The following is a 27,887-nucleotide window of genomic DNA, read 5'->3' on the forward strand; positions in this document are numbered from 1 at the left end:
GATAGGGAAACCGAGGCACCAAGAGGCTAAAAGTGACTTGCCCAAGATCACACAGCAAGGCATTGGTAGAGCCAAGGTAAGAATGGAGACATCCCTTGTTTCCCACCCCATGCTGCCCCTTCCCTAGCTATTGTTGTCTGTCTGGACACAGGGAACCAAAGAGGCTCCTTTGAAAAGCAATGCCCGGACTTGTTGCCTATGAATAATTTTTATTTGCCTTTAATGAATTATTTCACAGTTTTTCCCTCACACTGTACACCATGCTTTCACAGTCCGTTCAGCACTCTGTGGTGGCCCACAGCCTTCTCCTCTGGCACTGGGACAGCTCTGCAGGGGGTTCATAGGGTGCTCTGTGCTTTCATCAAGAGGATGTTTAGAAACAGTTTTCACTGACATTAGACTGGGAGCATGTGAGCTCTCACTGGAGACCAATAACACACACTGGAGAAGCAGGCAGAGGGAACTGATGGTAAAAAGGCATTTGCTGTCCCCTGTGGAATGACCAGTGGCTCTCTTGGTTTCTTAGCTCTTCCAAGCTCCAGTGATCACTCAGAGCAGAAACCCTCTGGCTCCAACTTGCCTGGTCAGGAAGTTGTTGTTCTAGGGGTTGCTTCCTTAATAGGTAAAAGGCAGGCAGTTCAGGACCAGACAGGTCCCTCAGCATTGCCTACTCCAGGTGTGTGACACTGTCTGGGAACAAGGCTGGCTGTAGTTGTTGTGCTCTTTTGCCATGGGGAAGGGGTATTACCATGGTTGGCAAGCAGCCATATCCAGCGTCCAAGTCTCTTTCATTTCAAAACTGGTATTCAATGAAGAGCAAGGGAGAGTGGATGGATGAGATGAGGATGAGGCAGAGCAAACAGGAAAATCCACCAAATGAGCTTCTACGAAGGAAATGTTCCCCCTTGGGCACTTCAGCTGAAGTGGCTTCATTTTCACAAGGTTTCCTTCTCCCTCTGGGAACATCTGCTGAGCTTCATCTCTGTCAGCTGGATGTATCGTATGACATTGGTATCTGCAGGGAAAGAACACATACACAGGTATGGTGGTTACACAGCTCCCTGTGGCACACAGACAGAATGCACCTTCATCCCTGGTGCATCACAGGGGAGCAGCACAGCTCTAGCACTGTGTGCTGGAACAGCATCCTTTGGAAGGGGTTCTGAACTAAACCTGGAACCTTTGGTTTTGGAGAGCGTGGTCTGAGTTGCACTCACCATCCCTGTTCCCTCACAGTCTTGCCTCAGCTAATTTTTACCTTCTCTCAGTCTTCTCTTGGTTGGCACAGTTGAACTCACACAACTGAAACTATCCAGGCCATCCTTGCCTATACTTGTGGAAGAGCACACCTCCATTGGCTTCTCTTCCTGCAGTACCCACATGCAAGCCCCTAAAGGCATTTTGTGTACAATTACACTCTCCCACTCTATTTACAGCCTATCCCACTCTTTTCATGTTTTTCCATGATGAATAGAATTGGGAAGAGCATCCTTCACATTGTATTTGTACCCCTTCACCCCTTAAACTTTCTGCTTGGATGTCCTTCCACCATGACACTCTTTCTGCAATTTTGTCATATGCGATATGCAGCATACTGCCTTGTCTGTCCTGTCTAATGAAGTTCCTAGGGGCACAGAACCACTGATCCATCCTAGTAGAAAGCTGTGATATCCCAGCACTGTGCAGGTGATAAGCTGAGCTGCCTTCTTCCTTCTAGCATTTCAGAGCACCAACACAACACACAGTCTACGAGAGTTTGGCTTTATCTCCAGCCCTGAGGGAACCCATTCACCCTGAATCACAGGCTGATCTAAATGAGTAGGTGTCTCCAGACAGAGCCAATGATTCTGCAGTCATGGTCAATCCTCTCTTAAACCAAGTTGATTTCCATCATGAAATCATCAGGTAACTTCACATCCATGAAGTGGCAAAAGCCATGTAGTACCAGAAGCAAGCAAGTAAAAACACAGTCACTTTCACTTCTGTATCGATTAAAAAATGGTTCTTTGCTCAGAGCCTTGCTCTGACAGCCATCCAAGGCCAGCTTGGTCCACTAAAGTAATTAGACCCTGAGACACCAATCAGAAGTGCAATAGAGTCCAATCAGACGGCAATCTCGTCTCCTCCTCATCCAAACTGCAATGTGTTCCACAGCAGCTAGGGAAATGAGAAGTACTTCAGCTTTCAAAGTGATGAACAAATTACTGGGAATATGTCCAGCACTAGTGAGTGCAGGTATTGCACCCCCAAAGCAGTTGTGGGTGCAAATCTTCCTTTAAAGATGAGGACATCTCTACTGTGCCCTCTGCCAGTGCTGAATCAGTGACAGACAGATCAGTTTCCTGCCACACAGAGCTATCCACAAACATGCCACGGGGCATCTGTGGGCCATGGCCATGCTGTTGTGACTTCTCAAGTTGTCTCTGGTGAGGTGGGTCTCCCTGCTGAGTCTTCTGCAGGCTCAACTGCATCATCCTATGCATTCCAGAGGGTGGGATTTGATGACTAAGTTACTTGACCTGTTTGGGACATTTTTAATGAGCTAAGAATTCTGCTATTGCTTCTGTCAAACAAGATGCACCAGCATCCTGGGCTGTTTATGCATTAGTACTTCTTACCAGCCCAGCAAATTTTAAAGCAGCTTTTTAAAAAACAGAATTATTTTAGTTGTGCAGCCTCCTGGAATGAAGAAGTTCAGTTGAGGGGGTAGCTCTGAATTTTAGCCTTAAAATTAAATGGGTACAGTTGGCTGACTCACTCCCAGCAGTGCAGGGCAGGACACACAGCCTGAGCAGGGTCCTGCTGTGCTGTCTGCATCTCACTGTGACCTCTGCTCTCTGCTCTTCTAGGCTCTGATGGGCTGTGCTCTGGGTACACATCCCCACCACTGAGGCACATGCTTGGAATGCCTGCCTGGTGCAGGTGAGAAGGGATAACTGCATGGGCATGTCAGGAAATCCCACCTGCCTGGGCCCCCAGGGACTCAGCATCTTGCTGAGGGGGCAGAAGTGGGGTCATAATTGGGAAAGGCTGCCAGCCTTCTTTGGCTTTCAGGTAAGGTAGTGACTGCTGATGGCACAGCTTCACTCACCTGGGAGATTTCCACATGGTTTTGTTCCCAGGACTTCTGAGTCACAGGGGTGCAGGAAGGCAGTGCCCGAGTGCAGCCGTGAGCCTGCACAGCACAAAAATTATCTGGTCCGGGCAGCCCGCAGGACGCCTGAACGTGGGCTCCCAGCACAGGGATGGCAGAGACCATTGCTTGACATTACCAGGACATTTCCAGCTGATGGTCTGGTCTCAATCCCAGTCAGTCCCTGCCCAGACAATGCAGCCCCAGGAGGAGAGGGCTGAACAAGGCTTGTAGAAGGTGCATGTTTGGCTGCCTATGCTGCACCAACCTCTGGACTCAGAACTCATGGAAGGTCCACGCATGGTTTACATGACTTGACAGCAGCTTCCCTCTTCCTTAGTAGGAGGGTTATACAACTATCTCGTGTTATTTCCATCTGCTTTTGTGATTTTTCTTTGGAGGTGGCACAAGAAATCAGGCCAAATCCAACCTTCCTTCACCCTGGGCGGATAGTGAATAGCCGTAAGGGATCTGCTGTGCTGACAGCCCTTTAGAACACTAAACCCCTTTGCTAACTAATTCCTCTTTACCATTCAAAATCTCTCCCACCAAAGAGAATAACTGCCAGTGATTTCTGCCAAAACCATTCCTTATTAGAAAAAAAAACAACGAAAAAACAACACAGAACATGACTGCAATAATAATCAGTGAGGCTGGTGAAACCTCAGATAAAGGAAAACAATCACACTTTGCAGATGGAGACATTTAAAGCGGAGACACTGACTTATTCCAGGTCACATAATAATTCTTGATAGTGCTACCTGATTCCTATTACTGTGTTTTAACAGTCACATCCTTTCTTACTGTACATATTCAATTCTTTCCCCCGAATGCCCTTCAAGTTTTCCATAATCATAAATAAAACAGTGGAACAACAGCCTTGAACGGTCTACAAATAACAGGAAAAAGTCTGATGCAGAGCTGAAGGCCAGAACTGGGTTTTGTATACATTAAGGCCCTTTAGGGACACTTTCTGGTATGTTTTTGTAGCAAGTGGTATTTGAAGTTGTTGCTGTTGAATAAATTAGTATTGATGTCAAGAAGCAATGAGAAATACTAAATAAATAGTATTACAAGGAGGGGGGTGGTAAGGGAGCACAAAAACATATTTAAAAATGGACGCTAAGTCGTTCAGCTAAAATAAATTTTTCACATCTGAGCCTAGTCAAAACTTCAAGGTTAGTATAACTTCTTTTCCACTGACTATTTTTCTCTTGCATATGGTTCTCCATTTCCTGGTTCTGGCAAGGGCTGAAAGCAGAAGGGCACACTGTAAACTAAAATAGGCTAAACTGAGCTTTTAGACACATTTGCTCTGGGAGTGTGGGGCTCACAGCTGTGCTGTCAGACTGCCCGGAGCCCATGGCCAAGCACAGCAGATGGCACCAAGCACCCTTAGGGGACATGGAAGAGGAAGGAGACTCCCAGCACACTCCCAAGTGCACCCTCCCTGATGGTCCTCCAGGGCACAGCCACTGCAGGAGCCCTGCAGGGCCGATGCCTGTAGGACATCAAGTACAGCCAACTCCAACAGCCTCCCTTCCCTCCTCTAATTCAATGAATATCAGCTCCACCATGCTCTGCCAGGACCCAGGCTGGCCTCTGTTTCACACCCAGTTCTCACTCTTTCCTCTTGGATTCATATGAAGAGATGCTCTGTAGGATTTTCTTTGCACATGGCTTCCATTTTAATTTCCTGAGATTCTTTAATTTTGAGTTCTACAAAATTCCTTTTTGTTTAAAACCACAGTGTTATATCCCTAAAAGCACCATCTCTGCCTCACCCTCATCTCTGGCCTTTCACCCACCTTCTGAGGATGGGCAGGTTAGCATGAAGATGGTTGCTCTGGCAAGGCTCAGTTATTTGGATATACAATTTCATTGCTGTCCCCAAATGAACTGTATGGTTTTGACAGATGGATGACAGATACTTAACAAGCAATTGGCTGATTTCACGTCAGAAGTTGAAGCATCCTGATGAATTCTTTGTGGGTAAATGTCTGTCTCCTTGATCAAAGCAGAATACTAACTCCTTACTGAGAATGCAGAAGGCTACTGAGGATGACAAATAGTCTCCTGGCATTGCTAAGGGGAAAAAGCTTTTTCTCAAAGAGTCAGAAAATTTAATGGTTGGGGTGCACTCTTTCCCCACCCTGCTTTCTTCAAAAATAAGTTAGTGAGGAAAAGAGAGCCAGGATCCTCTCCACACTGACAGCATTCCAGCAGTACTGTCATCTTCCAGGTCATGCTGCAGCCTTGGCAGCAGTTAATCTTTGGGAACTGTAACCTTGCTGCACTCCCCACGAGTGCTTGAAGGGGAGTCCAGGCAAGGACACACAGTGAGTCACACTCATCCCCGTGGAAATCAACGCAACCAAGTCAGGGACAGATGACGTCTCATGGAAAGAAATACAAAAGCACTCAGTGCAAAGCCACATCCCTCTCCCTTCCCCATACCTGTCGGCTGGCGGGATCTTGCCTCTTTCAGGTAGTAGAGGGCCTTGTTGAAGTCACCCAGGTGGTAGAACGCCACTCCCGATCGATAGAGCGCCTTGAAGTTCTCGCCTTCCTTCTGCAGCACTTTGAGGCAGTACTCCTTAACCCGCTCGTAATTCACCAGCTCGGCCTGGAGCAGGCAGGCTGCAGGGCATGGAGAGGATGGCAGACAGACAGACAGACAGACAGGAAAACATTAGTGCTGGATTTCCCCCTGCTCTTGCAATCTGCACAGGAGAAGAGAGCAGCTTAGGTGAGGGAAATGACTCAGCCCCGTGATTCACAAAGGGTGCAGTCATATGGATTGTTTGCTAAACCCGATTGTTTGCAATTTAGATACCAATGCTTCTATTTTTAGCATTGCAAAGCAAAGGGATTGTGTCTACTCCTGGGACACACATAGGCACGTGAAACACTGAGGGAGAGAAGGAGAACACAAACACCCCTCCACAGCTCTGGAATGCCACACAGTCTCGTGGCAGTGACTGGCTTCGTTTGCTGTGAAATCAACTGAGGGCAGGGGCTCTGGAAAGTACAAAAAGGCAGACTAACAGTTATCCCACAAGGAAAAAGGGAGATAAATTGGATCAGGTTTTGTATTTGGCTTTATCCAAGGCTCTTAGGTTTAAAAATAATACGTAATTGCCTTTTATCCAGGAGATCCTGTATGGAGGTTTGCTATAGGAAACGACAAGGGGCTCTGCCCTGCTGGAATGTGCTGTCAGCAAACCAGAGACACCTGGAGTTGTGGTACAGGGAACAAACGTGCTCTGCTGCCTGCTTCCTGCTAAGCACTGCAACACAAGTTCATTCCCAGAGGTGAATTCTGCAGACTTCCGAAAGGAAAAGGCAAACAGTAAATAAACATGTTGAGGGTTCTATGTGCTGAAGGACAATTGTTGCATAAATGTCTAGGAGCTGAAGAAATTGCCTGTTGCAAATTTCCCACAACTAGGAGTGAAATATGAGGAAAAGGGAAGATCCCTGAGCCTTGCTTTACAGCTGTGCTCATGGCTTTCTGTAGTGCTTGCTCCAGTGGGCTGAACTTTATACAGGCGACCTGAGCTTGGGGAACACTGACAAGAATAGGACATGGTGCAGTCACAGTTCCAGGGAAATAAAGTTGTGCTGCAATCCAGTGCTGCAATCCAAGGCAACTTCAAGAATGACAGAATTTGGGGAAGGAAGGCAGAATGCCACTACAAGGATCACTTCAGAGGCTGGCAGTGTCAAGTGCCAGGGCATGGAGAGAAATTTCCCATGGCAGGTGGTGTTACTCTGTGTGTCTCTGGCAAGGAGGAGACTCAGTGCTCCTGGAAATCCAAGTCATCACAGGTCAGGTGTCACCAATGAACAGCCAGACTTCATTTCTTGCACGGTAACTGCAGCTGAGAGGATATGGTGCTGGGTCAGAAATATGATGCAGTTCTTCACTCCCTTTCCCCACACCCCTAGAGTAAGCCCTACAACCCTTTCTGTATCACACTTCATGAGGAGGCTGGCTAGATGACTTCCAGAGATTCCTTCCAACCTAAATTAGTCCAAATCCAGGATCACTTAATGTGGACAGAATACATTTCTGACCCAAGTACACCTTCAAAGCTTAACAGCTTACTGGGAACAATCATAATCTCCAAACCATCAAAGCACTGAGACTCGTTTAACAAGGACTGCAGAACTAGTCCCATTGCTGGTATGTTGTTTAAGTGACAGAGCCATTACTAACAAGAGCTTTGTCCTATTTGCTTAAATACTGAAATGTCAGTATATTCTAAGAGCTCCTGCCATTATGTGCAAAGATCTTTTGAAAGCTTCTGATAATTTGTTATTTGATTGCCAGTTAAAAAACACATATATTTCTAAAACCTTAGTGGCATTTCCTTATCCAGAGTTTGTCCCTTCCTATTTCTCATACATTGATTTTTCTCACTCTGTTTCTAATGGAGCTTGAAATCACTGTGCCTTGTTTTTTTTTTTTATTTTTTAAAGCTATTGAAAAGATGGCTGTGTAAATTTACTGCTGGCTTCACTGCCTGGAAACAGGATTGCTTTGTTTATCTGCTGACCAGTAGCATGTACAGCAGTGGCAGCAGCTTTCTGCACATTGCCAATCAGAGCAGGCTTTTCACGTTCTGTGGAACTGCCTTCAGAGCAACTAGGGGGTGGATTTCAGTCTCTCTGTTCATTTGCTACTTCGTATTTTCAGTAAGAGTCACAGAAAGGAATCTGTGAAAAATGACAGGCAATCTATTCATGTATATTAACTCAGTAATTCCATAGTGGACTTGCTTCACATATTGGTTGAAAAGAAAACTCTCCTAGGTCTTGCTAATTCATAAACCCAAATGGGTTTCCAGATATCTAGCTGGATTCTTTCTGTGACTCATACTCACAGTGAAGCTTCTGCAGGGCATCCCCGCTAACTGTGCACGTGGCAGGGAGAAGTCAGCACCACATGGCCAGCAGGAGAGATGTGTATTTATCTGAACAAACGGAGCAGATGGATGTGCAGGAAGCAGTTCTGCTGGAAGACTTGGCCACTTGGAGAGCCAGTGTTGGAAACGGCTGTTGGAAATGAACCTGAAGGGAGTATCTCCCTTATAAATATTTAGACATACGTGCTTCCAGTTCTTGGTGGCCTAAAATGATCTTAATCTACTGTGATCCAATGAAAATATTGGAGTAATTCAGCTTTCAGAAATGGAGGAGACACGGAATCTTTGTACTTCTTACCTAATTCAGTCAGAATTCAGGGAGAATTGTTTTGGAAATGTGTTGTTTTCCTAAACAGACGTGTAACTCTGGGTAGGAGTGTTTCTTTACCACATCAAACACCTTATCACATTCCTTCTAAGTTCATAATAGGCCCCTGGTGAATCCCTCTGAGGAACAGAGCTCACTCAGAGAGACCACATCTAGAGGTTTATCTCGATCATCCTCCTGCTTTCTCAAAACTGAATGGGCTTGATCCTGCACAGCACCATCTCCAGTAACTCTGCTGATTAGAAGGGTGCTTTTTACTTGCAGAGGCAAACTATAGTCTCCCATTCCCTGCAGGTCTCATTGTCACTGTAATACAGCACCTGGTAATTACATCTCCCCCACTCAGAAATGTTGCTTGCCCTGCTTCCAGCAGCATGTGGTGGTTATCCATCATATTTGGTTATCATTCTCAATTTGGCAGCTGATTCATTGTGTCAGCTTAAGCAATAAGTAATTCTTTAATTTTAAGCCTGTGTAAGTCACATAGTGATAAAGAATCCACATCAGCTGTAAAATAAAATCAAATCAAATAAAACAAAACAAAACCCATCTTGAAACTACTGGGTGTAATGTGCCTTGGAAACAGGGAAAAGGTTAATGCTATTAGCTCCAGAGGAGGGGCCCTGTCCATCACACTTCCCAAATGACTGCTGATGTTCAAGCAAAGAAATAGGAAATCTGTCTGGTTTTCTTCACAAGAGTAATGTTAGGCCTGTATTTATACATTTTAATTTGTGAATTCAGATCTATGCCAGCCAGCTCCATTTGAGAAATGCAGTACAGATCTGGTAGCAGTAGATAACTGAGCTAGTTTGTATAGCCCTGTTCAGCACAAGGTTGAGCAAAACAAAGATTAAAGCACCTGTGGAGCCGAAATATATCTACACCTTTAACCTTTACCAGAAGCTGTGGTTAGCAATGATGGAAAGTTGTAACTAAAATCCTGGCAGTTGAGGGGTTTGGATTCTACTTTATTCCAACCTGAAATGATTTTGAATTTCAGAGTATCTTTCGGGAAGCTATCTAGGCTTGACAGGTACCAGTGAGAAGGGATCCATGACAGCTTTTTTATTCCAAAGGCTAATAATCTTAATTGTTTAGGAAACATCACAATTGTTTAGGAAACACCACTACATTTCTATACTGACTTTTTGTTTAGCTTCAATTTGCTAGCCACACAGTACCCTGAAAAGCCTGTGTATCCTTGTTTTGTTGATACTCTGAGACTCTGATCAAGTCCTTCGTCTTCTCTTCATTAGCTTGCATAAAGTGGCATCTGGAATCTCTTACTAAAAAAAAAAACACCTTATTTTTCAGCTTTCCTTACTTTTATAGCTATTCTCTGAATCCTCAAAATGAAGTTCACCTGAAAGTGCTGTCAATTAACATCTTACCACAGAAAATTCTTTTGTGAGAATACCTCTGCAGGTTACACAAAAAACTTAGTTTGGCCCTAACTTTTGGCCTCTAATTTTGGCTGAGCTAAGAACTAAGTCTGGGAGTAGCATGTCCATGTTTTAACATGGAGATTTTGAACAACAGTATCAAGAGCCATGCTTAGCTCAGAAATTTCAACAAAGGGCAAATCTTCATTCCAGAACAATTGTCTGGACAATTTTTATATCAGTGGCTAAATTCCCATTTTAGGTAAGGCTCAAGGCCTATCCATGTTACACAACACTTTAAAGAGTGGGCTGAATTAGTGTGCAAGCAGCATTAGGGCTGTGCAAGCATCCCTACCCTGTGGCATGTTCCTTGGGATCAGCACACTGAGATGAAAATGCATTTGCCTTACAGGAAAATCTTGGGTTGCAAAATCATGTTTCACAAACTCCTGTTTTGTTTGCTTTCACTCAGGTAAGCTGGTTGCATTGCCTATTTTTAGGATATTCTTGTGCCTTTCACTGAAAGAAAAAGTCAGCTGCTTATAACTTTGCTGGTCATTTAAGTTTATAAGCTAAAATATTCCATGTGCAGTATCTGCCTTTGATGTCTGCTTTCAGAAAATGTCGGACAAGACTGTTCAGGTATCTTTGAAAAAGAGACTAGGGAAACATAGCTTATTTTTCCCTTATTAAAGATTTCTGGTGACTGCCTCTTTGGATGCATCTCATGCCCTCATCGTTTGGCTTTGCAAAAGGAAATCTGGCAGATATCCTTTGAGCCAAGCAAGTGCCTTCTGTTATCCCCAAGGTAATCTTGAGCTGGCCAACTGATAACCTTCCGAAAATAAAACCAGTATGGTACTGCATACAGTACTCTGTAGAGATATGCTTTAGAATATGGTACCCAAATCCTTTGAATAGTCAGTCCACCCTGGGCACATTCTGATCTAGAAAAATGCTGTGATCTGAAAGCATTGAGATCACAAAAATCCTCTTTCTGGCTCACTGGTCACAGGAATAAAGAGCAGAAAGTAGAAACCAAGCTAAGCAGTGTTGCTTCAGTTATGACAGAAAGATGGGGGGCAGAGGCACAGAAAGGGGTATCTGGTAAAAGCAGTGTATAAGTCATAGCTGAGGTCTATTGGAGAGGTAAAGTCTGGGTGGAGATGTGAAGTTAAGAGTTTGGGACAATGTAGCACATAGTACAGTACACAGTGCAGGCAGCCTGGAGACCAAGAGGAGCATTTATAGCAGTGAAATCCAGGCAGAAGAAACCAGCCTCCCTAGCTGTGTATGGCAGCAGCAGCATCTCTATCAGATCACTTAACCACAGTCACATCCTGGCTCTGAATCACCTCTTTCTATGCTGAGATATCACCAAGGGACACTAACTGGCACTGCTGAAAGGTTGCCCTTCCAAGTATTCCCCGGAGACTGGAGCAGGTGTCCTGTACAAGAGTTAATGGTAAGTCATGTGGTTGAACCACTCTTATATACCTGTGCAGAAAGGTCTGAATCCAAATGACATTTATTTTCAACCCTTAGAAGGTAAAACCAGCTCGTATTGATTTGTTTAGTTGCAATGCAGAGAGAAGTAGCTAAACTAATTACTGCTTAAACCTGAAGTGGATATTCCCTCTTTACTGTATTCTTGACTCTGCCACTAGAGTTTAACAACATACATGATTGTTCCTCTTTAGCAAGTGCTAGGCACTCCAACCACTACAAACTCAACCTGTATTTCATAAATTGACAGTGTCATTCCCAGAAATAACCACAATTAAACTCTGCAAAATACTTTGCTTTCGGATGTGATCTCACCTTAAGTATAGCAGCCAGCAGTTCACTTAAAATCTATTTAATTGCAGGAAGATGGTTCCTATTCTTGCTCTGGGGTTCTACTTTGGGAAACATGATTGATAGTTTAATATAACTCCTTCAGGGTTTTATTCAGACATTTGATTAAGACCTTCATATATCATTGAACAGGCTTTGTTCTCACATCTCTTTACGACTCAAAATAACAGGGCAGACTAAGAGAGTCCTGTATTTCAGAAGGCTTGGTATCCTCCATGGTGATGTTCTTCCTCAGAATAGAGAAAACATGGTAATGATAAATTCTGGTTTAAGCATTTGGGAAGAGATATTGTTGGAATATAACAGCAACAATAACAAAACCCAAATCATACAGGAGGCAGCGGGGGAATGGGGGGGTGAGGATGAGAAGAAAAACTATTTGTCTTGGATTAGACAGCAACCTTCTAACCATGCCACTAATGCATGTATCATTAATGTGTTTGCTGCAGACTGTGTACATGGTGTTGACAAAAAGCACATGGAGTTTACAATGTCCACTGGAAGAATTAAAAGGGATACCATTACTATATGAGACTGAAAATGTCAGTCATATGTTAGTAATTTGGATATAATTCACTTCTAAAATAAATCAGATAACTTGTGACTCACAAGATGATGCTGAAAATGTAAAGGGTTATTTTAGATTTAAAGTCACCTTGGACTTCAATACTGTAATTTTAATATACAGCATAAAAAGAACTTCTACTGGAATGCTTATCCAAATTTCTCTGGATTTATTGATCCTGAGTTTGTAAACTACACAGGCTACATGTAGAAGGCACAGCCCAAGTTTTAACCTATGTTTTAAGTCGTGTTAAATTTTCAATAGATTGGCACTAAAAGGAGCCATATAACGTGTGAATGTAAGAAGTCTGTAGTAGAGGAACTGAGAAAAGCACCCATGTCTGCACAGAGCTCCATGTGTGCTGTGCCTTTCGAGAATGCAAACCAGCATTCCTCAAAAGAGGATGCTTAAAGTATCTTTTTTTTTTCTTCAGAGAAATGCTACATGCAGTTTCCCTGCTAGACTGAGACATTAATTAGGATCTACAGTTTCCAAACAATCTCTTCCATTAAATATTTCTCTTCTTTCTCTATAGTCCAAGCTTGCAAACAAAGAGGATTTTCTGGCTTCTCACCAATAAAAAGCTAATTATAGACAGCTTGATAATGTCTGGCAATAATCTGATCAGCTGACTCCTAGTTCCCAGACAACCTTAATGGGATGAAAAGGGAATATCACAATGACAGTACAACTTTCCAGCCAGTGGCTCTCATTTATTCCTCTCCAGGTACCAAAAAGGCCTAAACATGCCCGTATGTTTCTGCTTGCAGGGAAACGGGTGGAAAATTAAAATCCAAACTGTATGACAGGTTGCCTCTCTCCATAGGGAGGGATTAATGCTAAATGAACTGTGGATCCACAAATGTTTGTAGAGCCCAAAGTGAGCCACCTCTTCCAAACAGCCTTCCTCTTCTTCTCAGCCTGACTCAATTTGTGAACAGATCCCAACTGTTCCTCCCCCTCCTGCCATCCTGGCAATGCTTTCCTTCCAATACATAGCATGGTCTCTTTCAGTTCTCTGCTGCTCCTGAGTCCTTCATACCCCTTCCAGAAGAAAGATCCTGACTTCATCATTCCAATTAGCTCTTCTAGGGGAGAGAGAGGCAGCAGCAGTGACTGAAGTATGCTGGTGCTTCCACCACGGTACATTAAAAGGTCTTTAGTAGTTCTCAAAGGAGCTGCTGAGCCTGTGTGTCAGGCTTTTTGTAGCTGGCAGCCCACCATAGGACTGATATGAGCTGTCAGAACAGATCTGTTTAACTTCAGTCTGTGATAGGGTGATCAATCTTGAAGATAAAGGAAAAACAGTAGATATCTTGGCTTTTACGCTAGTTAAATGACAAATTTTAGTGACATTTTCTTAAGCAAGTTGAAGGAGCATAGTCTAAATGAATAGACTTAATTCTGTTAACAAAATGAAAGGCAACATTAAGTAGAGTTTGCACTGATCTGTCCTAGGCCCCATGGTACTTGGTATTGTCAATACAGACCTAAATGACAAACTGCAGACTGTCTTGTCAATTCCCTGGTAACTCCTTGATGTGAGGAGCTGGTATCTGTTGGAAGGTAAGGGCAGAATTCCAAAGGATCCCCACAAATTGGTGGTGGTGTTCTGATAAAAACAGGATGCAATTTGACAGGGGCAAGTTAAAAGTCCTATAGATATGCAGGAAAAAAAACGACTGTGTAAGTTATGCAGGGGAACAGGTAGTTGGAAAGCAATTTTTCTGAAAATCCACAGGAGGACCCTGACAATAACAAGTGGTCCAGAGAGGACAGGGCCTCACAAAGACAGTGAGGGAAGAGAGGCTAACCCTTTTCATCCACATAAAAAGAAAAAAAGCAACTCAAATGCAAAGAAGGGTATAACCAGGAAACCATCTGTTCTGCTCATACTCAAGAAAGTAAGAAGAGGGCTTACATTTCAGCTAGGAAAAACTCTATAGCTGTGAAAAGAGTCAACCTTTGAAAGAGACTTGTGAAGGTTCATAGCTTTGCAAATACTTAAGAACAGCTTAAGCAAATGGGATATATGTCTTATCTGTACACTTGTACCACCCATGGGTATGGATAGAAGACTCCTCAGCTCTTCAGTCCCTTTCTTGATTGTCCTGAACACACAGAGCATAAACAGTCTTGGGTTGCCCTTGACAGCTGCCATTTAGTTTTAATTCCTGTCAGAAGGTCCCGCTGGAGGATGTCAGAGCAACATCCTGGCCAGACACAGGACCAGGTAAGCATGGCTGCTAGCCTTTGCTATGTGTTTATGTTCTGCTGTCTCAGACTTCTGTAGGTTTGAAGAGCCTATTTAAAAGTGTTCATTATTTCTGTAAGATGATTCTTAAGCTACTTTAAGGTAAGTTTGTAGTGATTTTTGCTTCTTTTTGTCACAAATTCAGTGATGTAATACTGCAGTTTTCCTTCAAAGGGCCAAGGCTTTGAGAAGCAAGGAATTTCAGCCAACTTGTCATCTGATCCCCATAGCTTCTGTTTTGTAAGAGTATTTTGGCCTGCCACTTCCTGTAGTTACTAGTCCTTCAAATCAAAACCAGAAGCTTAGTGAAATTCTTGGCTGTGGTAATATTAAAGCAGTAGTTAAAAACTAGATTTCAAGCAAACAAGAATTTTCTGAAGCCAAAATCTGCCTCCAGCTGTGTACCAGCAAATCTTTATTTTACCAAAATAAAGAGCTTCACATGGAGATGATCTTCATATTGCATCTTCTAATCTGCATGCCCTCATTTTTCTCAGCCAGGAGAGGCAGGAGTAAAGTCCTATCAAAGCACTGATAGAGCAAGAGATTCAATCAGGTTTTAACTACTACGACATTCTTATTCTATAAATACTAGCTCTTACTGCAGCCACATTAGAAGAGGTGGAAGTTCCTTCTGTTTCTTTTTGCCAATGCTGTTGTTAATCTGCCAGGTTAAACAACCTGGAGGTTTCCTCCTCTATGACTGTCTCGTAATCTTCGACCTGTCTTTATCTTTTAGAATCGGTGTTCATCTAATCCAGTCTAGTCCAGTCAACTAGACAGGCTTGGCCTTCAGATCTGTTCCATTTGCTATTTATTCCACTGCCTCTTTGTTGCCATTTGCTTTTGCTCACCTTGTGTTGCTTTACTCTCTCACTGTGGCACCTTCCTTTCTTCCTCACTCTACCCTTTCCTCCTCTGGCCCCGTATTGCTCTTGACACCCACTGAAGGAATCTTATCTCTTGACTTGTTTTCACAAGGGGAAAGTACACAGAATTTAGCAGAGATCAGCAACACCAGACAACCATCTAGTAAATGTCTGGTGTTCAGCAGCAGTCAACTCCAATAAGTGCTATCAAATATTTATAATTCTTACTGGAATATATTAAACACTGAAATTAAGGTCTTAATGGAATGATGGTATTTTTTTCAAAACCCATATGAGACAAAGAGGGACTTCTGTAAATAGGGAAGCACTCTGGAGGACATGGGGGATTTCAAGCTGCTTTCTCTGCTGAAGAGAAAAGCATCCTTTGCTCATGGTAGTTGAAACAACTGACAGCAATACTGTGAAATGCAGTTGAACAGCATGAAGGCTGTCCAATGAAGTCACAGACAGTTGTGCCTGCCACGATGGCCTCAAGCCTGGCTTACCACAGCATGCTCAGTTTGGGATGAAAGCTAGCACTTTATGCTGTACCATGAACAAGGCACAGTGACGTGGCTGGATAACATCTGTGTGCTGTAGCCTGTGGTGGCTCACAGTTCATCTCCCAGGACACAAGAAAGAGGTGACCATTGCAGAGTCTGCTGAGGGGTGGAGAGCAGGTTTACCGCGTAAAATTGATAGGGACTGAAATGCTTTTGGATTTTCCTTGAACTCTCCCTAGCTGAAAAGATTCCTCTGGCAAGATGGAGATGTCAAATGAGGAGGAATATTTCCTTCATTAAATTAATTACTCATTCTTATGTTTTATCCAGGTCCAGTGTAGCCCAAAGCCTTTCCATTTTAATGATGTTCAGAAACAGAGCGAAACCTTTATGGCATTTGTGTGAGGGATGGAGAGAACAACCAACAGAATCAAAGAGGCAGAGGATGCCTAAGTCAACTGTTTTCTAACTAACTGAAGAGAGGTATAAAACAAAGTTCTCAACCTTATTTTCCTTAAAAATACATTGAACAAACTTACTGAGAAGAGTGATTCGACAGCAACAGCAAACTAACCCTGCCTGTGCCAGGCTGTCACCTGCCTGAGCTTTGACAGACCACATAGAAGCAGTTTAAGCACCACCCTCTAGTGTCCCTGCTTCTTCTCTATCCTCCATTTATACCATGTTAATTTAGTATTGTTGATACATCTGTCTTACAATCAAATCGAGCTGGCCAACAGGTTTGAAAGTTACTGAAAGGGGACTGACAGGCAAGCAGAAAACATATGTACTTATGACTCATTTCCTTTAGAAATCAGGCTGAAAATGAATAAACTAAGGACCAGAGGGATGATTCAGAATGTCATTTGCTTGAAAAAGTCAGGGTTTGAACTATGCAGAAGCATAAGCCAGTCCTCTAATAAGATGTCTGCTCTTTAATACAAGCTGTGGCAAAATGCTTCAGGTAAAAATCTCAGATCATTCCCAAAGCCTTCATAAACCACATCTGTGCAATGAATTGCTGGCAGTGGAAGAATGAGGTTGGAGTAAGTCTCTGACTGGGGGTAACTTCCACCCCAATACAAGCTGTGTTGAGGCACCAGAAACACCAAAATCATTGTACTCAATACAATTCTCTGTCTTGACTGTGCCTTTTTGATTAATCTAAGGAAGGGGAAGATACAGTGTAACAATTATGTGATGAAATGGGTTCTGCTGAGAAGGATATTGGTCAGAAGAGATCACTAGTAGAATATCTCAGGAATAATTTCAGAATGGAGCTTGTTCAGTGCTTTATTAATAGCCCTATGCAAAAGTCAGAGTGATCTACTGACTGTCAAGTTCAAAGATGCTGTCAAAAGGGATGAGGATGACAATGTGATATATAAAGAACTACATGACCTGGTACACAGAAGTAAATTTATTTGGAATAAAATATTGGAATAAAATAAAAAACATACTCTATGGGACTACTAAGAATTTTTGCTAGAATTTGTGAGCTCATGAGCTAGAAAAAAACAAAGAGGAAAAGGATGTGAATACACCAGATGATCAAAGAATGACTGAGTCACTTATGTGACATGGCTATAGATGGGAAATGAAAATATTAGAGTTTATTCAAAAATTCAAACCAGTTAGTGGTTCTCAAGCATGAAAATGTAATATTTGCTTTTCAGTTTTTATCCTATTTAATAGGACAGTGAATGTTCTGATTAGCTATATGTCTAAGCCTTCTTTTCTAACCTTATTAGGTTCTTTAACTCCATGATACCTTCTGGCACTGTACTCCAAATTAATCAGACCTGGGGCTTAAAAATTATTTCGTATTAATCTATTAATTTAATTTACCACCCCACCCCATGAGCAAAGCTTCTCAGCTGCCTCAGTTTGAGCTCCATCACAGTAGTTAGGGAATGTAAAAAGGAAAATCAATCCATTTGCTTTGTACTTCCATTATAGGTGAGGATCTTACACTGCTCTGGTTTTCTTGCAACATGAACACACTACTGTGTCTTAACCAATTAATCATTGCAAAGCACACAAGAGGACAATAATCTAGGATTTGAATTACGTTAGTATTAAAAATATATATGGTGGCTAAAGGAGTGGAGGCTTAACTTTCCACCAAATTGTTTGATGAGAGAATGATTGCTTCATGCATGGTACAGAGATTCTGATTTGATCCTTTTTTGAATCACTAGACAACAAAAAAAGTGCATTTGCAGAACCACAGCTAGGGCTGACTTAGGATGGTTTTCCAGAGCACCCTAAGGCACTCCTCTCATTCTTTCAGCTGACCTTGCAGTTCTGCTTCTTCATGATCAGCTGGGTGGGGTGATGATCTCCCTGGGCAGCTCCTGTTTGCTTGGATTTATTCTCTGAAAGTGTGGATGAAAAAAAATCTTTCTGCCCTCTTCCTCTCTGGAAGCAGGAGTGGAGCAGAGAAATGTGAATTCTTCCCTAGAGCTCGTTGAAAGATTCTTAGATTGTCCTTTATATCATAAAGATGTGTTTCATATCACAGTACATTTCTGGATTTCATGGTGACTGCAGGGATAACACAGCACACCGGGGGTAGATGTTTGTTAGTCACATTGGTCCAGGAATAGACAAAGCAAGCACTAAAGGTCTGACGCAGATTTTCAAGTCCCAGACACATCCTCTGCTTTTAATTTACTTGCAGGAGTAAATTTCCTCTCCCATACAGCAGGGAATGTATGGGGCAAGGATACCTCACTGCTGATTTTGTATTCTTCTCTCCTTCTGCTTCAGGTAGCAGTAAACAGCTTTGCTGTCTGGAGTGGAGTCTTCCAAGCTGGAAAGGGCTGAAGATAAGCAGCATCCAACTGAGCTGATCTGAAAGTAGTCTTTATGTGTTAGGCTAAACCTTACAGACACATCAGATGGGCAGCTAATTTTCACCATTGCCTGACTGGGTTCTACCAAGAGGGCCCTGAACTCTCTTGCTTTACTGAATAAGGTGACTTAAAGCAAGGATAAGGTGACTTATACCCAAGGTAACTCATCTTAATTTTATCAGGTAGGAAACGAGCTTTTTGTCAGCTGTCTCTGATGTGGCCAGGCCAGAACAATGCCAGGGGTGTGGAAACTGACAGTTGTAATCAGGGAATCAAAGGAGCTTTGGAATCAGAATTTGAGGAACACTAGTTTTGTGTCTCTTTGCTGGCTGACCCAGCTGTTTCTTAACAGCAGCTCCCAGGCAACTCAATCAACAGCTAGATTATTAGAGTTTTGCTGTCTGCCACTCTGATATGAACGGAGTAGCTGTTGCCATCGATGCAGAACAATCTACATGAATCTACAGCCCCCTGAACTGGCAGTAAGTAAATGCAATGGACAGTGGTCCCACTAGGAAAGAAAGGGAATACTGAACAGTGGCTATAAAAGTAGTTGCTTTAGTAGGGCAGAGATTTGACCTGTGAAACACAGATGTTCTGAAGAAGGAAAGATGCTAGCCTTGCAAGCACCAATCAGTGTTCTGGGTCTTGAAAAGCTTATGAAGCAATGTGAGGATGGTTGTCCTCTGCACCCAGGGACATGTACAGGGTTGCAGTTCCTGCCTCATTGATGATACACGTGAGTGAAAAGGACTGAGATGTCATAGTCAGGACCCTGAGACACAGGACTTGTCAGGCAATTATGGTTTTTCTGGAAAACATCCACAACTACTAAAGATGCAAATAGCATGGGATTGATTTTTTCCCCCAGACTTCTGTTGGGAAAATATTGCAGAACTAATCAGTGATGGTGACTTACACTGCCTAAGGCTTTCAAGTTAAATATGTGCTACCGTAATGGGCAGAGTTGTGGTCATGGCCCACATGTGTTAGAATTCATGGCCCTGATTGGAAGAGTTGGGAATTTTATCAAGGTGAGTGACAAAGCATGTAAAGAGAGGGAATAGTCTCATGCTTGCACACATAGTCTGTTGTAGAGAGGTGACACAAAAACAGGTAGCCAGCGCCAACTGACTGGCTTCCTGTAAATGTCACATCACCCACCAAGGGGATGAGAGGACCTCACTGGCAGAACAGAGATAGGGGGCATCTGGGAAGGAACAAAGCTTTGTGTGGGAGTCTGTCAAAAAGTCTGACATATCTGTGTTGCAATTGGGACAGTGAGGAAAGGAATTCAAAGGGTAGAGGCACGGACTGTGCAAGCAGCCCTGACTTACGTGCTGAGACATATGATGGGAGAACTGGGTACACAGGACAAAGACAAGGACGAGCAGATGGTGCTATCCAGCCTATGAGCCTCAGGGCAATGGCATGTCAAGAATTTTGGGAAGTGGGGAAAATGGAGCAGATTTTGAAGTAAAGATCATGACATCAAGTTACTGCCTATGCATAGTAATAGATGAGTTCTGGCACGTCAAGCTATGACAACTAAAGACCAGTGCTCCCAGCTGTCACTTTTGCCATAGGTTCTCAGAGAAAAAAACATGACTGTTCCTAAACCATTTCCATAAACTGTCTTAGTGCTGTTTCTAGCAGTGTCCTAAACTCCAAATGGCTCAAACGTCCTGAGACGGAGTTTTCTGCTCCAGCCCCACATTCAATGGTTGCCATTTTCAGCTGCCTAGGCAAGTGTATAAAACCACCATTACCACCTCTCAGCTTCACTCAAGCAAGTGTGCCCCAGCTGGACTTATATTCAGCAATTCCAGCAAAGCTTCCACAAACTGCACTGACTCTAAAATATTTGTTAAAGAGAACAGAACAGCAGCACTCCATGCCATCACAAGAAGATTTAGCTGCATTCATCCATCACTGTCCTGAGCCTACTGTTTCCAATCCAAGATGCAGTGCAGAAATGAACAAGAGAGATTCCTGAGCAGCCATTAGTAACACCTTTCTAGTTAATGGTAGTTAGTTCTGACTCTTTTTCAAAGCATTTTTAACCATCAATATTAGTCACTGATACGGTCATCTAAGTAAGCTGAAACCAGAATTAATAAACAGTTGTCTTCCTTCCCTATCATCTTCCCTATGATCAATGCATCAAGAAGCAAAGAAGCAAATAAATAGCCAGTAATTTTTCTCAGAAGTTTATAAAGTATTTTTCTTCATTTTGTTTCCTCCATTTCACAGTCCCTTGTATGTTACTTTCTGAGACACAACACAGTGTCAAGACATTGGCATCAAGAAATGGCAATATTTAGACCTCCCTTCTTATTTACATGGTTTCCTTTTACTGTTCCTTTCCTCACATCAGCTCCTTTACCATCCTAAAATCCTACTGTGAGAACTCCTGATGATCCTCCATTCTTGGAACATCCGTTGCAATGCTAGAGGACAGTGACAAGCAACTTGGGATGTGCTGCTGAACTCATAAGCAGTTCTAAGAGAAAGGCTGGAGAAAGAGGTCTGGAGCTGGGTTAGACATTTCTGGGCCTGAGCCCAAGTGAACAGCAAAAAGAGAAGGATGCTCCTCCTGCTGAACCAGAAGTGGCCCACCTCCCAGAAAAAGTGGTAACTATGGAGCTCATGGGTGCATTTACCAGTTGACTGGGACCCAGCTTTAACACTAGGTTTTACTGAACCAGCTGAACCATCTTCAGCTCAGCACTGATGGAAACCTGTGGAGGTGGAAGAGGCTGTGACTCATTGCGTAACTCTTGCTGGAGGAAACTCTAGGACAACATTTCAGAAGAGGATGGAGTAAAGCTGGAAGGATGTGCTACTACAGAACTCTGAGAAAACAGCAGTGTTCTCACAGTGGAAAACAAGCAGTGCTCTTTAGGTAAACAAATTAACCACTCTGTCATTGGAGAAGCTTTGTGATTTTTGGTATCTTCTGTTTCATCTCCCATAGTAAGCTGTAGCTAAACTTTGAGGGATCTCAGGTCACCAAGACTGCAGCTCCTCTGGACAGTCTGGCCAGGGGATTCTTCTCAGTTCCCTGTTTCAGGAAAATGCTGACAAGGTCAGCTGGGACAGGCTTCTTCTCAAGCAAAGGGAATTAAACCTGTGATAGAAGTGACTGCAAAAAAACCTGCAACCCACAGAGCCTAAAGTTTTGAAAATCTTGGGATTAATAGTGACATATATAGAGAAAAATGCATCTCCTGCCTCAGCAAGAGATGCTCTTAGACACTTTTCACTTAAACCAAGGTTGGTGTCAGCGTGCTACCCTTTCTGTTCCCTCCCTCCTGCCCCCCTGGCACCTGGATGTATTTCCATCCCGCCCTTTCAATTCACAAGAAACTCCACAAAGAGGGGAGATTTTTGTTATCCTAAATAAAAATGAATAGGCAAATGCTGAGTATTTCTAAAAAGCAATTAATGCCAATGGCTTTAAATTCCACATCTTTCTTAAATACATGTCAGAATTTGGGCCTGTCACTGGAAAACCACACAGCCATTGTTACATGTTCTCTGCGGCAGTTGCACCTTCCTGGAGCAGTAATTGTATCAGTCCTGTAAAACAAGGAGTTCCGGAGCACTCCAGGCTGGTCAGATGATCTAAAGCAAGAATGTCAGGAAACACCCCTTGCCAAGCTGTGAAAATGCAGACCACATCCTGTTTGCTGCTGCCCCTCTTTCCCACTGTATGGCATCCTTACAGAGGGTGCTTTTGTTGATGCAGCACATTAAAAAAAAAACATCATATCAAGCAACAATCCAACTTGCTTTAACACCCACAGCACCATGTGTCCTGGTAGAGTCTGTACTTGCTAACGGCTATATGTTGGGATGGGCTTTTAGCAGAGATTCCTTTTGACGTCTCCTAGTGGGTGGTCAGTGGAAAGTTTTACCAGCTTTTCTCGTGTTTAGTTACATTTTTACTTGGATTACATATGGTAAGTATTTTTATTTGGATTTCTCACTGGAACTACTCACAGAAGACCATGCAAGTGGCAGTAATTTGAAGTAGTACCTACATCTCAGCCTGAGGATGATAGAAGGTTCCTATGCTGCTGGAAGTGTCACATTCTGTAGGACTGTCACCATGACCTTCACACAGTCATTGGAATGGTACCAGTGCAAATTTCTGCCAGAGGAAGCCAAACATCATTTTCCAGAATGAGATGTATCTAGGAGAGCTAAATTTTTCATACTCTGTCCAGGCATTTGTGCCCTTCTGCCAAGGCTCCTATAGTAAACTACAGGTACCTGAATCGGTCTATAAACACACTATATTTATTTTACATTTGTGTAATTAACAGCTTTACAGTACTTCCAGGAGGTCAAAAATGCAGAGGGATAAACTAATGTTTAGAAAAGATTTGGTGAAGATAATACAGCTGGTTAGCACAGAGAGGGAGGATTAGCAACCAGATCCTCCAGTGCCACACGTCATCCCCAGATCTCTCTCTGGTTCCGTTTCTCCTGCCAGAATTAGCTCTAGAATTTCTGCATGCTTAGGAAAATCAACAAAGGTTTGCTTATCACACTGCAACATTCCCTCACCAGAAAAGCTTAAAACTGTGCTTACCCTTAGCATTTTGCTGCTTTGGAATGACTAGGACTTGTTTCTCTCTGCAGAGCAGACATAGTGCTTTTAATCCTGTAAACGTTCAGGCAGTAATGGTGGAATAAAATAATCATTGCATTTAATGGTTGCATTTGTAGTTGGTAAATGATACCCATCTGCATGCAGTACATAAAGCATTTGAGCTTCTTCTAGATCAAACATGCTGTACAAGTGGGAGATCAAGATCTGAGGCGTATTTGGCCAGTTTACTTTTCCACAAGCATTCTTCGTACATCCATTTTTTAAAAGAACATAAACCACTAACTTGTAGAAAACTCAGCTGAATGCACCATCAGGATGAGATTGTGGTCCTTGTTCTTTATTTTTTAACAGGGCTGAGAGGCAAAAAGAGGTCAAGTGACTTCCTCAAGGTCAGAGATCGTCAGTGAGTCATAAAGAAAGGACTGTTTGCCTTACAACCCTGCATTCATTCTGCATGGCTCTATGCTGCTGGTAGGCTTTTGTCTTTGCCTACCCTAGCAATTTCTGGGAGCCTTGGCCATGCTGCTGCTCTTGCCTCTGGTGACATTCATCAGAACGACTTGTGGTAAAATGATGGGGTATTGGCAGGCCCATGCAAGAATGCAGCAGCACAGATGTGAAGAGAGTCCCTTTAAAGCAAAACTCTTGGAGCTTAAAATGAAACCCAGCTAGCAGCTTAGTGAAAGAAACATAAGCAGCTCTGCCAGTGGCAAGTTCTGAAAATCTTTGTCTGATTTAAGATAGTAATTTTTAAAAAAACACAAGAACTTAAAACCCAAGATCTGGGATCCTTTGAAATGGGCTAAACAGTTTAGGCTGTAGGCGTGCCACACAGCTCTACAACAGCAGACCTTGGGAAATGCACCAAATTATGGGGGGCTTTTAATAAATATGAGAGCTGGCTACCCCATCTTACAGTAGAATTGCCTTTTGAAGGTGCTCTACAAAATAAGTGGACCTAAGCAAGAATCTGTGTGCACATATCTGCCTAAATTTACCTTCGGCAGGCAATGACAGGCACTGACAACCGTTTAGTATTTGCCCACACGTGCCTACTCATGCAATTGGTCAGATTAAAAAAAAAAAAACAACAACAAAAAAACCTAACAACCCCAGCCTTTACTCATGAGATCACACAAAATCCCCTCTGGGTGTACTTCTCACCTATGTGCATATTTACCTGTAGTTGATGCTCTCCTCTGACTCTCTTGCTGCATCTAAACAAGTCAGTGTGTGTGTGCATGTGTAGCTGTGATGCAAAGCATCTCTGACAGGTGGATGTGTGGTGCCTACATGAAAAACGACAGTGCAAAAGCAAGGTGGGCTTCTCAAATGCCAGGCTTAGAGAGTAAGCGGAGGTGCTAAAAGAACTTGATAATAAGGACACTCAGATGACAGCTGGTAATGCTACCGGCTATACTTCAGAGCTAAGTGAAAAGCTGCCTTCTCCAGAGTTAACATGTACTGCTGCTATGCTTTCTGCACTATACAGATTTATTTATTTTAGAAACAGCTCTAGGCGGCCAGCAGTGCTCAGAAGCACAACTCCGTGCATCTCCTCTGCTCCCCATGTCAAGTAACACTGACTTCAGCTGTAACAGTATGTGCTGGTGCCTCTGCTAGAGCCCACTGTGTAGAGAAACTGGTGTCTTCTGCTGCATCACACTTAGAAAAAATGAAGTCCCACTTCTACACATCTTGAAGATGCTATTAGAAACATATACTGATTATTGTTAAATTTCTGTTAAATTACTGTTAAATTTTAAAGAAACTCCTTCTCCTCTCTTTCCTCTTTCAACATGAATTCACTGATCCTCCTGCTAGAATGGGAGCTCTGTGACTGGGCTAGGAGTAAAACCACTGCAATTCCAGTTTAACTGCACACTCCCCTCTCCAGCATGCAGGGCATTTCTTTAGAATTGCTTGCAGATAGCTCAGCAGACACACACGAAGCTATGCATTTCTGAGACAAATGCTGTTCTCTGCTCTGTGCATGCCATCTACTGAAAACATGTGACAACCGCCTGTGCAAAATGACAGCTTGACCTGCTGTGAGGTTATCCCAGGAAAAGCACTGCTTGGAAGTCCAGGGTTAATTATACTCACCTCCTCCTGTGTTCATACTGGTTAAATTTAGGAAAAAATCTGTTCATATCTAGAATAAAGATGGAGAATATTTCTCACACCAATTGCTACTGCTGATCAAGATCAAATACAACCAACAGTGACAAAAATTCCTTGCACAAATATGAACCTGTAAAACAATGAGCTGGACAATGACAGTGACACAGGACAACTCCATCAGCAAGAGTCAAGACATTTCTAGCAAGTGGAACTTGTGTACTGCCAGAGAGCGCCTCAGAAGCAAATTCCATTCCTCTCTCCCACTTCATTTACCTTCTACCTACCACATCTCATTTGTATCCAGCAGAGATAGTGCCTGTGAGCCCTTTTTCAAGCCCAGGAACTCACCAAGCTATATTGTTCAGAGTATTATGGGCTCTTTGTATAACCCTGCCAATCTAAATGATCCTTGCCAAATACAATGGATTTTAATAAACCTGTGAACAGAAATTTGTAGAGAGACAAAATTACATCTGTGCAATTATGGTATCACTCTGAAATCTCACTTGCCTCTCCACCTACAAGATTTCAATAGGCTTTTGAAGGAAGAGTATTTGGAAACATGATGAAAAGGAGCTAAATTGTGCTCCTCATTCCATCCCAAAAGGTATGTTGGATGTCAGAGACTGGCATGCATTATGATGAGATGATGCTGGCTTGGTGTTTCAAACCATTCACTTTATACTGCATCTTTTCTACGACTAGAGAACAGGAAACAAAGCTAACCAACTCTGTCTAGAAAGCCAAAAGGTAATGTCCTGATTTGCACCATTTTTTACCCCCAAGGATAGAAAGGGTGATAAGTGACCCTTCATCCTTCTGGAAAACAGCAGAGCTTTTTAAACGCTGTTGTTTTGTGTATCTTGTCCAAGTTATGAATGCTCTCTTCCCTGTATGTAGCTAGGCACAAGTTTTTGTTGTAGAGATGCTTTCAGGCATGGAAAGAAAAAACCCGTGTGCTGCTGGAGACTAAAAATAACATCTGATCCTGCACTTGTTTGGATAAAGCTTCTTGAAGTCAACAGGAGTTCTGTTTCTGTAAGGACTTCAGAATCAGACTACAAAGTAGTTAAACCCCCCACCACTCCTCTCCATCTTCCTGCAGCACTTCTAAACAGATGGCAAGGAGCAAAGGGAGTCACGATCAAATGTCTACTGACCACAGTGATGACTGGCAGCTAGCGAAAAGCCAGGACCGTATTTGCTTTCAACTTTAAGTGCTAAGAAGCGAAAAAATTCTTTTTATATCTTGTAGAACTATTTGGAGGTATTGCAGTTGCGCCCAAACCCTTCCCCTTCCTTACATCAAACGTGGTAGGAGTCCGTCTCTCTGTAATACCGTTAATTACAGGCTCCAGAGCCGGAGCTGTGGCCAAGGGACTGAAGGACATCTCGGGCTGAGGGTACAGCGCAGCAGGCAATCTTGGCCATTTCACGAGCCACGATTTCTGCCAGCCGGAGCGCCCCACGCACGCACCGCCGCCCTGCCACCTGTCTCCCGGGGGAGGAGGGCACGGATTCATCGGGGGCGGATGGAGCCGCCCGGGGGAAGGGCTGGGGGTCGCGGGCGAGCCCGAGCGGCAGGAGCGGCCGTGCGCCCCCTCCCCAGCGCTGTCCGGGGCAGCACGGCTGTGCCCAGCGGGAGCGCCGACGCGAAAATGGAAGCCAGCGGAAGGGAAGGAGATGCGGCGAGCGGAGCGGGGCGGCAGCGCTGCTCCGCGGAGGGGGAGGGAGGTGTGCTCGGCTCAGGTGGGGACCCACCGCCCCCCGCCCGCGGCCCCGCTGACCTGCCAGGCTGTTGTAGCAGTCGACCTCGATGGCCTCCACCGCCTGCCGCTGCTCCTCGCTCAGCCCCGCCGCGGCGGCGGCGGCGGGAGGGCGCTGCCCGGCCGGCTCCTGGCTCAGCAGCAGCAGCAGCGCCTTCAGCTCCAGCAGGGCGCGGTGGTACTTGCCGATGGCCTCCCGGAATTTCTTGTCCTTGTAGCACTGCGCCCCTTCGCTCTTGAAATCCAGCGCCCGTCCGATGAGCTCGCCCGGCTCGGCGCTGCCCGCCGCCGCCGCCCGCGGCTGGGCACCGCCGGCGGGGCCGTGCCCATCGCCCGCCCCGCGGCCGCCGGCGTTCAGCTTGCCCGCCGCCGGGCTCGCCCTCTCCATGGCCGCGGCGCCGCCCGGCTCCCGCGCCGCCCTACGCGGGCGATGCCGCGGCGCCCGCCGCCGCGCTCCCGGCCTTGCCCCCGCGCCGCTCCGCGGCTCCGCCGCTCGCTCCCATCCTCCGGCGGCCGCCGCTCCTCCTCCCTCGCCCCGCCGCCCGCGGGGCGCCCGCCTCCGCCCGCCCCCGCCGCCCGCCGCGGGCACCACCGCCCCCCGCTCCGCCGCGACCCCCGCCCGGCGCAGCGCGGGGCGGCGGGGGCGAGCCCCGGGCGTGGGGATGCGCCGGCTCCGCTCCCCGCTCACCGCAC

At 44.3% G+C, this 27,887-nt stretch overlaps 1 protein-coding gene and 1 long non-coding RNA gene across 2 annotated transcripts; one reads left to right on the forward strand and one right to left on the reverse strand.

Moving 5' to 3' along the window:
- Positions 1-189: 189 nt before the first annotated feature.
- On the reverse strand, positions 190-27,646 carry TTC9 (tetratricopeptide repeat domain 9). Its single transcript, XM_086895124.1, has 3 exons — positions 27,216-27,646; positions 5,591-5,773; positions 190-1,015 (listed from the first exon to the last, which is right to left on the reverse strand). Exons 1-3 carry the CDS (start codon positions 27,580-27,582, stop codon positions 936-938), a joined length of 630 nt encoding a protein of 209 aa, XP_086751250.1. The 5' UTR covers positions 27,583-27,646; the 3' UTR covers positions 190-935.
- On the forward strand, positions 16,156-20,305 carry LOC147652589 (uncharacterized). The gene is made up of 2 exons (XR_015288567.1): positions 16,156-16,308; positions 18,598-20,305. It is a non-coding gene; the product is annotated as an uncharacterized LOC147652589 (long non-coding RNA).
- Positions 27,647-27,887: the final 241 nt, after the last annotated feature.

Source organism: Cyanistes caeruleus, chromosome 6 (genome assembly GCF_971803275.1).
Source record: "Cyanistes caeruleus chromosome 6, bCyaCae1.hap1.1, whole genome shotgun sequence".
Taxonomy (NCBI): domain Eukaryota; kingdom Metazoa; phylum Chordata; class Aves; order Passeriformes; family Paridae; genus Cyanistes; species Cyanistes caeruleus.